The following is a 12,270-nucleotide window of genomic DNA, read 5'->3' as shown; positions in this document are numbered from 1 at the left end:
GCATCTGATTGCCTTTTGGGTTGGTACCAACAGAAGGCCCTAACAATTCTAGGAATACATTTTGGAAACAAAGTGTAAATTATCTAAGCAAGCTGGGCATTTTTCAAACCTCAAAGAGTAGGAACCACATCTTTCTATCAGTATTGCTAAAGTCTTAAAAACTGCCATCAGATTGTGTATGTAATCACTATTACTGATATTGAAGAAGAATAAAAAAAGGTACCATATAAGAGATTTTTCACTTTTTTGAATTTTCAAAGACAGGAAACAGCGATTTCCTCCTCAACTTATAAGGGGGATTTGAGTTATAGGCAAAATATGTTGCCAATTCTCCGAGTTAAATATTTAGTCAATACTTTTCAACTTGATGGTAAATGCTGTCATCAATATACGTAGGCTGTTCAATAAGTAATGACTATATTTATACAGAAAACAGATTACCTTTAATCGTCATCATTTACATGGTCTTTTTCGAAGTAACTACCGTGAGAAGCGATGCATTTGTCCCAACGTTGCGTCCACTTCTTAAACACATGTGAGAGTCCATTTTTTGAGAGTTCTTTCAAAACCGCCTCCGCAGCTTTTACACATGCTTTGTTGCTTTCAAAATGGCAGCCTCTTAGTGGTTTCTTGAGCTGAGGAAACAGCCAGAAATTGCACGGTGCGAGATCAGGACTGTATGGAGGGTGTGGTAGGATATCTGTGTTGTTCTTCTGCAAAACGTCCACTACACAACCAGCAATGACCTTGCATTATCGTGGTGCAATAAGAAGCCATTCTTCAGCAATGGACGCTTCCTTTTGACATGCTTGATGATAATTGCAGCTGTGTGGATCATTGTCTCTGTGATGGACGTTGAAGGTCTTCCCTCATGTTCAAGATCTTCCACATTTTGCCTTCCTTCCTTAAAAGTTTTATGCCAGCGAAAAACACTTTCCCTCGACATTGCTTCATCGTGGAAAGCTTCGCGTATCATGTTAAAAGTGTCCGATGCCAATTTTTGCAAATGCACACAAAATTTAATTGCATAACGCTGTTCCAAGGACGCTTCCATTTTGAAGACTGGTCGCGCCTCGTAGACGTGCAGACGAGCACTTGCGTTTAGTCACGTGACACTCTGGCACATCAGCCCGTATATGCCATCTATCAACCTCTTTTGTTAATACAGACTGCAACATTTCTTTATTCCACAGAAATTAATATTGTGATGAATGGTTTCGCCACAGTAAAATTAGTCTTATTACTTATTGAACAGCCTACTTACATCTACAGCATTCTAATTAGGTATTTCCTAGGCTTTTCTTTCCCTTTGCTTTGGGTCTACAATCACAGAGCCTGTCTGCAGAAGCCATACCACCACATTACAATTCCTTCCCATTTAGAAGGTAAAATGTCAATGATACAACTGCACTAACGGAAATTAATTGAAAAATAAAATAATTAATCTCTGATTTTCTAATGATATTGCCATTTTTTCTGAAGATCCCACTAAACTGACAGCAATGATAAATGAACTGAACAATGACATTAGACAATACAAGGTTTAGAAATACAAGACAATACAGAACAATACAATACAGAACAATACAAGGAAGTAGGTTGGACCTGAAATGAATTTTACAAATTAAAAAATTATGACTAATAGCTCAAAAATTCTTATTCTGCTGGATGGTACCAACAAGGTTTAGAAATACAGTCCAGAATAACCTGAAGAACTGGTGATTGAGTCAGTGCAAAGGGATATTTGTCCATCTCTTTTAAAAGAAGCTGTTAGATTGCAGTGTGTACATCCTGTATACACACACACACACACACACACACACACACACACAGAGAGAGAGAGAGAGAATTGCAGTAAGCAATATGGAAAAATTACTGAGAATTTAATTAAATTAAAACAAGAAAAAATAAATAAACATTAGACAGACTACAAATTGTTAATATTATTATACAGAGCCAAGCAGTTCTACCAGAACTGGGTTGGTAACATAATTAGGATGACTGATGACAGATGTATAACCCTTATTACAATATGGATTCATAGAGAGCAGAGATTCAGCAGAAAACAGAAAAGGTGGTGGAGGGATGCAGTAATAGGAATAGCAGGAAACAATTGGATGAAGAGAGTCGCTGAGAAAGAGAGAAGATTGGAGAATATTGGGAAAAGTCTTTTGCCCAAATGTAGGTTATAACAGACCGATAACAATGCATAACATATTGTGTTATTTAATGTTTGAAATAATTCTTTGTGCTAATTTATTCTGATTGTTTCAAGAGAATTAATAGTTGAGCAATGGTGATAACTTCCATTGATTTCTGATGCAGAATAAATTTATGCACATTTATTCAAATTAAATGGATATTGAATCCAACATTATTTCAAAGCCGAATAAAGAAACTACAAGTTTCGTGGCGAATATATGGAAACTATAAAAGTTTCTCGGATCCAAGCATAAGTCAACCTTTCATGACAGGGGCAACTCGTGGTAAAGGCGAAGCAAGCTCTGATCACTTTCCTTAGTATTTCCCATAATGTAAAGCACATCTACTTGCTGACATGTATGATGCTATACATAATGGGGGGGGGGGATCACTACACAGACCAGTTTTGACCTTTGTTGAGGTCTGGTCTTATCAGTGGATAGGTAGACCCAGATGTAAATACCCAGGTTGAAGTGATGCAGAAGTTATACTTTACCATACGAGTTGCCAAAAGGTGTCACATCACAAAAGGCACCAAGAATTACTGAAATAAAGAGCCAAAAAGCTTCACTTCGGTGATGCAAAATTATTCAAATTAAGTGGATTTTGAATCCAACATTATTTCAAAGCCGAATAGAGAAATTACAAGAGTTTCGTGCCGAATATATAGAAACTATAAAAGTTTCCATTTAATTTGAATAATTTTGGCTCTTTTATGTTTTATGAATTTATGTTTTTATGAATTACTGAAATAAAGAAGCCTTTTGGCTCTTTATTTCAGTAATTCTTGGTGTGCCTTTTGTGATGTGAAACCTTTTTGGCAACTCATATGGTAAAGCATAACTTCTGCATCACTTCAACCTGGGTATTTACATCTGGGTCTACCTATCCATTGATGAGACCTCAACAAGGGTCGAAACATTTGGGTAGTGACCCCCAATAATGTATAGCATCATATACATGTCCACAAGGAGATGTGCTTTACATTATGGGAAATACTAAGGAAAGTGATCAGAGCTTACTCCACCTTTACCACGAGTTGTCCCCTCCATGAAAGGCTGGCATATGCTTGGATCCACAAAACTTTTATAGTTTCTATATATTCAGCATGAAACTTTTGTAGTTTCTCTATTCAGCTTTGAAATAATGTTGGATTCAATATCCACTTAATTTGAATAATTTTGCATCACCGAAGTGAAACTTTTTGGTTCTTTATTTCAGTAAATTTATGTACATTATTACTATTATGATTATTAAATGACACCTCCCAGCAGTCCAAGGATTCATCATGGGAGGGCACTCTATCTATTCTGCTCTCTGCTACACACATCCCACTGTCTCCTCTACTAAATTCACCAACTACTCACAGTGACATTAGTACCATCAGTGCCATCTACCACCCACCACCAACAGTATTTTTGTATGTAAATTGTGTATATTCTCATGGCCGATTTGTCTGTATGCAGAATGAAAAAAGAGTTTGGGAAGGGAAAACTCCTGTTACCTCCATATGAGATTGGCTAACTCACTTTCAATTGAAAAAGCCAATATAAAGATTCCTGTCTTTATGACATATTTTTAACAAATTTCATGCTGTAAACTTTATAAAAATGGCACATCAGAAGGGAAAAGAGACTCATATGTGTTTTGCAACTTTGAATTTGGATAGGTTATTATGGTAAAAACAGCTTGCTGGTTAATAATTAATCTTTATCTTGTTTCCAAGCACTTTATGAATTATTTGGTTGAATGTAAGAGTTTCATTGTTGATTATTAAAAATTTGTACAGTAACCATCGGGTTGTATTATTTTTTCCAGGTCTTCTCGTTATGCTCATCGTTATAGTGTAGAAACTGTCCAATGGTACCCGTTTGATACTGGACTTTTCATTTCAAGTGGAATGGATAACAAAATGAAAGTGTGGGATACAAATACGCTGAAACCTGCTGATACATTTTCACTACAAGGCAAAGTTTATAAACATCACATGTCTGGTGGTGCGACTTGTCATTGCCTTGTAGCAAGTAAGTTAAATTTCATTCTTGCATGAACTACCACGAACACACACACACACACACATACACTATTTTTTATATTATTATTGTTATTGGTAAAACAATCTAGCTAATATTTTGCTGGATTTCTCAAACTAGCATCTTCAGAGCAAAACAAAATGTTACAGCTTACATGCAACAATGAGTAAGTGAAATAATTCAAATTGTAACGGACAAAAGATATAAAGTCCTAACTGGTTGCCTTCTAATTTTGTATAAAAGAAGCATTACAGTTGAGTAGGAGTTAATTTAAAAGACAGTCTCAAACTTTTGGCAGATTAATGCAGCCATACTTGTTAAGGTTAGGAGAACACTTCATAGCCATTGCTGACCCGGAAAAAAAATGTATAAAGTATTTATGAAGTATTTTATCTAATTTGTGTGAGCTTTAGCTATTAGCCAAGAAAGTGTAGTGAAGATAGTTCAGTTTTGTGGAGAGGGATGCATCATTAGAACAAATAGCCCAGTGTCTCTGTGTAAGTGTTTTTAGAATTCCATATTGTTAGACTGGTGTGACTACTGTTATTATATGGGCACCTCCATGGAATATGAAGATTCATCGTGGGAGACCCAATCTACCCACAGTCTATCATACCTTTCCTTGAACCCATTAATAGACAAAGCATTCACAACTGACTCTGGCAACGATTCCACTCATTCACAACTCTCCAAGTAAAAAATTTAATCCTCACATCTCTTATCTTTATTCAACTTTCACGATGACCCCTTGTATTGGTCCTCTAGCCAAGTACTGAAACATATCCCCTGCATCTATCCTATAAAATCCTTTATGCAACTTAAATGTTTCTATCATATCCCCTCTTTTTCTCCTATCAACAACTTCTGCAATTCACACACCTTCAGTCTATCCTCAGATGGAACATTCCATAGGTCACTCACCTTCTTGGTCACTTGCCTCTGAATCCTCTCCACTGCTTCCTCATTCCCAGGGACCAAACTTGAGCACAGTAATCCAGATGTGGGTGTATCAAGGCCTTATAAAGAGGAATGACAGCTTGGCTATTGAAGAACACATTAACAAGCAGAGATAAGGTGTTCTTCAATAGCCAAGTAATCTTATGGACTAACTTAGCAGTATGTTCTCTAAACTTTAACTCTCTGTCTACCACCGACCCTAAATCTCTAGCTTCATATATTTCCTGAAGTACAGTGCCATTAATGTGATACACAGCTTATAATCCATTTATCCTAAAATGCATAACTTCACATTTCTTGACATTAAACTGACACCCATTAACTTTTGCACATACTGACAACCTATTTAAATCATCCTGCAAGATCTCCACGTCGCCTTGATTAACTATTACTCCAACTAATAATGCATCATCAGCAAACAACTGAATATTTCTCTTCAGGTTATTTCCTATATCATTTATGTAAAAATTAAACAGCAATGGTCCCAGCACTGAACCATGCAAAAAACCACTAGTCACCTGTTTTCACCTCATTTCTGTCCTTTCATATACCACTTTTTGATATCTATCCAGCAGCCACCCTCTTATCTGCTTAACCAGTCATATCCATCCCCCATTTGTTCTAATTTGCTTAATAGAATACCACATATGCCTTTGCAAAATCAGCGTGTAGCCATTTCTTTTTTACGACTAAGCTGTTATTCTATTATAAAAAGTTAGTAAATTATTAAGGCATGACCGACCCTTCACAAAGCCATGTTGACCCTCATACAGTATCATATTTTGATCTACCCATTCTTGAGTTCTCTTTTTTACCAATTTTTCTAGTACTTTTACCACAGCACCTGAAAAATTGGTCTATAATTTGCTACTGCAGCCTTAGAACCTCCTTTATACAAAGGAATTATTTTGCTCTCTTTCCACTCTCATGGTACTCTACTAGAGCTGAGACTTAAATTAAAGAGTCTGGTCAAAGGCATTGCCAATTCCCTTGCACATTCTCCCCAAATCCTAGCTGATATCTTATCTAATCCCACAGCTGTATTTACATTGTGATTCTGGAATATCCTAAGAACATTCCAATTCATCCACCTCTGTTTCTAAATTAGTGTCTCTCACATAGGTTAAAGCAGTAACCTTAGTAGGATGATATACCCTTGTAAGGTCGTCACCCAAGTAACTACTATTTTATCCTCTTCTGTCTCCTTGTGACCATCATCACTCATTAATGTTAATCTTCCATAGTCATTCTTCCTCTTACTTGCCACATAATGAAAGAACTGTTTGGGATTTCCTTTGGCCTGCTCGACTAAATTCTTCTTCTCATAATCTGATTTTGCCTTCCTTGCCATGTTGGTCACCTTTCTTGCCTGAGCCTTGTACTGTTCATGAGTTTGCTGGTCAATTTTCTCTTTATATACCTTCCACTGCATTTTCTTCTTCTGCAGCTCGCTTAATGATATTACTCCAATGTCTAATTTCTACCTGATTAACCCTCCTTACCCTAGCTATACAATTTAATACTGCTTCCTCTAGACGACCGTTAACTGTATCCCATGCACTACCAACATTCTGCAGTACAGATTTAAGCTTCTTCCTAAGCATGTCATAATCACCTACCTACTTTGTAGTTATGCATATACCCCTTTTTGACAGAATATTCCTCATGTTGTACAATCTCCCATGTCCAGATTGCATAGTCACTTTCACCAATCGGAGGCAATGTAGTCACTTTGGTTATAGCTAGCTCTTCTGATCCTGTGACTAGGTCCAATACACTCCCACACCTAGTCCCCTCCATCACATGCTGCCTTGAATAATTATCTCTGAGCAAGTGTATAAATTTTATTTCCTTTCTGCCACGTGATCTTTCTTCCTTCCAGTCTATATCTCCATAGTTGAAGTTCCTCATAATAATCACTCGACCTGTACTCATTGTACTAATTTAGCAATGCATATCTTCCAGATCATCTGTTAAACTCTCTGGCCTTAGCAACGACCAATAGTATATTTTGTCTTAGAGGCCTTCATCTCACACCAGTTTGCTTCAAATGAACCATCACACTTCCACTTGTCTCCTATTATTTTTGGTTCCAATTCATCTGCTATCAGCAGTACTCCTTCCCTCTAGCCAAGTCTCACTAATACCTATAACTTTTGGCAAGGTTGCACTAACCAATGCCCAAAACTCCTCCCTCTTGTTCCTGATACTTCTGACATTAGTATGTAGAAACTGCGGCATCCCTTTAGTCCTCCGCCCATCTTTACTTTCTGAATTTACTACCCTATTCAATATTTTCGCTTGAGAGACTAGATTCCACACTTGGTCATTCTCACACTCACTTGCTACATGGGTCTTCATACAAACTCAGTTGCTTCCACTCTAATTGCTTTACTTTCCCTGAATTTGCACTTCAGCATGCTTGGTGAACAAAGCTCTTAGCAGACACTTAACACCAAAACCATTTAGATGCAGTCCATCAGCATTGTACAAATCCTTCTTTCTATCAAACAGAGACCACAGATCCACAAATTCTACATCATTTTGGCACAATCTACATATAGACTCATTGGCTATCAATGCCCTCCTCTTCAGTTTGCCTCTATCATAGAGTGGTAGGGGACTTACAATCTTCACCTTCTCACTCTTCAGTTTTGCCTCTTCTAACAACTCCTTTACGTTCTCCCTCATAAAACACTTCTCGCATCTCAAATCATTTGTACCAACCAAGACAATAATTTCCTTTAACTTACCTATTTGCATCTGAATGGCATGGCTGATATTGTGAATATTTTCACCCAGGAAATACGAATTTGTCATACTTTCATTAAGTACTCCCCTGATCATTGAGTTTCCATATGTAATTTTCTCCTCAACTCGTTTTTCTTGTTTGTTCAGTTGGTCTTTATTATTCCTTCGGATCACCTGCGTCTTTCTTTTATCAGTGCTGCTTAACTTTTGCCACTTTTGCAGTTTTTCATTTTCACACTTTGTCTTATGAAGGATAACATTTAAGCGTTCTATTTCTTTATCATCATCATCAAATTCCTGCCATTTACCTTCAAGGGGTGTACAGGATATGATAGTACTACATGAAAAATTTACATCATTACTAACTTCCTGTCTACAATTTTCCTCCAAATCAGTCTGTTACTTGTCAAGACTCCAACATTATTAGATCTTTTTCTATCGTCTAAGGCACTTTGTACCGTATCCATCCACCTATATCTTGGTCTTCCTCTGGGTCGTTTTCCTGCCAACCTGGCAGAGAACACTTGTTTTGCTAATCTTTCCTTGCCCATTCTGTTTAAGTTAGCTCTGCTAACGCATGCCTGGATGCTGACAATCTCAAGTTCTTTCCTAATATCCTCATTTTTAATATGATATTGCATTCATGCCATCTGTTCACGCCTCTAATCTTTCTCAGGACTCTCATATCTGCGGTCTCTAGTCTTTGATCAAGTGTTTTACTTCTGACCCAGCTCTCAGATCCACAAGTTAAAACTGGTTTGAACACTGTCTTGTATACAGCTAATTTAGTGTTCCGGCTAATTTCTCGCTTATTCCATATGAATGTATTCAATTGACTGCCCACCATACCAGCTTTGTTGATTCTGTTGTCTATTTCCTTATTTAATTTACCATCTTCAGTAAAAATTGTGCCTAAGTAGCTGAAATGTTTTACTTGTTCCACAGGTTCCCGTTCACGACACAGTTGACATTTTTAACAATTCTACCTATTTTCATTGTCTTTGTCTTGTTATTGCTGACCTTCATACCATATTTATTATAACAATTATTCGATTTAGTCAGGGAATCTTGCAAACTTGTAGCGGATTTATTTAGAGTATAACATCGTTCCGCATAAAGCAAAGAGCTGACATTAACATCTCCAATTCTGATATCATGCTTAATACCACTTTCCTTCATAATGTGATCCTTATAGATAATGAATAACAGAGAGGATACTGTACATCCTCCTCTCACACCAGGTTTAACATTAAACCATCTTCCTGTACTTCCTTCAATTCTAACTGCTGACTTACAACTCAAATAAAGACTAAGTTTTGCTTGATATAATGCCCCATTGACACCATATAACTGTAGCATATTGAATAGCTTCTCTCTTGGCACCTTGTCATATGCCTTTTTTCAGATCGACAAAACATAAATACAGATCTTTGTTATATTCCCATGCTTTCTCAACTATTTGTCATAAAGTGAAGTTCTGATCCTGACAGCCTCTATTTGGCCTGAATCCAGCTTGTTCTTCACCAAGCTTTTCTTCCACAATTCTTCTCAACCGTTTCTCAAGTATACTTGCATAGATCTTGCCAGGAGCACTCAGTAGGGAAATACCTCTGTAATTCTCACATTCAGTTTTATTTCCCTTTTCATATATGGGTACTATTAGAGCTCTACTCCAATCATCGGGAATTCGTCCCTCTGTCCAGGCTTTCTGAACTATGCAGTGCAGCTACTGTAAGACTTTTATACCACCATATTTCAGCATTTCTGCTTGAATATCATCTACTCCTGCTGCCTTTCCACATTTCAAGCCTTTGATGGCTTTTTCTACTTCAAGTATGGATATGTATTCCTGACTGCATGCCTAGTCAGTGTTTTTTAACACTGTGCTCTCACTGCTTGTTTCATTTAGCAATTTTTCGAAGTAATTACTCCATACTTCAAGGATATCTTTATCTCCTGTTTTCATGTCACCTTTATCATCTCAAACTCCTTTTACAGCACTCTTTCCTCCATTTCTAAGCTTCTTCAATAACCTCCAGAATATCTTACCACCTTCTTGATATTTATTTTCTATGTTTTTGCCAAAGTCCTCCCATGACTTTTGTTTAGCTGGTTTTACACAGTGTGTCGCTTTCTTACATTTGTCTCTGTATTCTCTAAGAACAAAAACTGACTTATTTGCCAGGAACTTTTGATATGCATTCTTCTTTTCCTTCACTGCCTCTTTAACTTCCTGTGTCCACCATGAAATTCTGATTTTTCTATCCTTGCAGACAACCTCACCACATGCCTCTCTGGCTGAATCAATCAGGGTTTTCTTCAAGGCTTGCCACTGAATCTCCAAGGTTTGGTTCCTGTTCTCAAACACTTTCATTTTTTCTTCAATAATCTTTGTGTATTTTAGTGTACAGTTCACATCTGAGAGCTGCTCAACTTTTATTCGCTTTAAAGCTTTCTTACATGTTATTCTTTTCAATATGAAATTCAATTTTTCCTGCTCAATACTGAATAGTAATCACTTCCAATTTCAAATCCTCTGTACACTCTGGTGTCCTGCACCAGGGAGAAAACATCACTATCAACAGTAACATAGTCAATGAGACTTGCCTCTTCTCTCCATATGAATTTGTGCACATTTTTATGTTAGAACATGGTGTTAGTAATAACCAGTCCATGTCCTGAGAAAAAATCCAACAGGTATTTGCCATTATTATTAGCTTTGCTCTTTTCTTCAAATTTTCCAAAAGTATTTTTGTATGTCTGACAATCATTTCCTACTGTGCTATTTAGATCCCCAACAAGGACCAACTTTTCCTTTTTCATTGTGTCAGTTGCTTTTTCTAAAGCATCAAAAAATTCCTCCACTTCTACCTTAGTAGAACCTTCTGTGGGAACATAGGCACAAATAAGTCTCATTGTCCAATTCCCCATTCTGATATTGCCCACATCACTCTACTTGAGACTGACTGCCATTCAAGAATATTAGCCTCGTATTTTGTGTTGAATACTATGGCTACTCCTTCTTTTCTTTGATTGTCATTTCCTGAATATAACATTTTGTATTTATTGCTCAGAAAGATCTGACCAGTTTTTGTCTTTTTTATTTCAGTCACCCCTATTATGTTGATGTGGTACTTATCTAATTCTTCAGCTAGCTACATTTCTTTGCCATTCAGGCTTATTATGTTGATAGTAACGATCTTTAACTCTGAGGATGTTGAGTTGGGGTGTGTTTTAGGATTTGTTTATTAATTTTTTTATTAATATCCATTTTGTTTTCCTTTATTTCCATGGCCGCCTGTTCAACATTAATCAAATCATTTTCCATTTAATGTCAGTATTTGTTGTGTTCTGATCACCTAACAGTTACTCACTTTTCAAGTACTTAATACATACACTCTCTCTCTCTAGTTTCAATTTCCTTCCACATATTCTTTCATTTTCTCTCTGAATACATTTCACACACACTGCACTGAATAATCTCCTGCAAATTCAAATCGGCAGACAAAGTGGTCTTTGCTACCATTGTTCATCGATATGGTGCCATGCCGACAATATCACAATAAAAATGTTATAAGATTCTAAATATTCTAAAAACATGAAAGTCTACACTAACACACTACTTTTCTGAGGAAAAAAACACAATAAAACTGATAAAAAATCACTAATTTTACGAGCACTAAATTACATGACCATTTACTATATAACCTTGAACCGATCTCCAAACAATATTATTATTATTATCATTATTGAATTGCTATGCAGTCAGAAGACTCATCTCAGGAGGTCCCACTGTTACACATACACGCAGTTTATGTTATGCTTTATATTCACTGACTCTGCACACTCTTGGACAGTGCATTCCAATCACTCACCACTTTCCATGCAAAAAACCTGCTTCTCACCTCCTTGTTCACACTCTCCTTATATAGCTTCCAAGGTTTGTCTTCACCCATTCTATGCAAAACCTTCCACACATTAATCTGGTAATAATCCCTTAACAGCTTATATGTCTTGATCATATCCCCTCTCCTCTTATTCACCAATTTCTGCAAATTGTATTTTCATAAACACTGCACTCAAATCTGTTTTCATACTCAACATTCCAGTGACCAGAAACCACCTTAGTGAATTGTCTCTGGACCATTTCCAACACATCTTCATCTTTTTGAAAACCAGGTGACTAAATCTATGCATAGTAATCCATATGTGGCCTGATCAAAAGCCAAGGGAACCATAACATCCTTACTTCTGCAAGTCAGTGCCTTCTGCATTGTTCCTATTATCCACTGTGCTGTCCTCACAATTTTAGCAGCATGCTCCTGAA

The 12,270-nt window shown here is 36.8% G+C and overlaps 1 protein-coding gene across 2 annotated transcripts in view; it reads left to right on the top strand.

The window, feature by feature from the left end:
- LOC150092584 (DNA excision repair protein ERCC-8-like) overlaps positions 1–12,270 on the top strand; it is a 138,085-nt gene that overhangs the window by 82,109 nt on the left and 43,706 nt on the right. For both annotated transcript variants that reach the window (XM_090414801.1, XM_090414802.1), the window contains exon 4: positions 4,021–4,226. In XM_090414801.1, coding sequence (XP_090270927.1) covers positions 4,021–4,226 — 206 coding nt within the window. The remainder of the gene's footprint in view (positions 1–4,020; positions 4,227–12,270) is intronic.

The sequence above is a fragment of the Typopeltis vanoorti genome, chromosome 25, assembly GCF_054136105.1.
Source record: "Typopeltis vanoorti isolate ZY-2024b chromosome 25, IOZ_Tvanoo_1.0, whole genome shotgun sequence".
Taxonomy (NCBI): Eukaryota; Metazoa; Arthropoda; class Arachnida; order Uropygi; family Thelyphonidae; genus Typopeltis; species Typopeltis vanoorti.
This window is presented reverse-complemented; position numbering and strand designations above follow the sequence as displayed.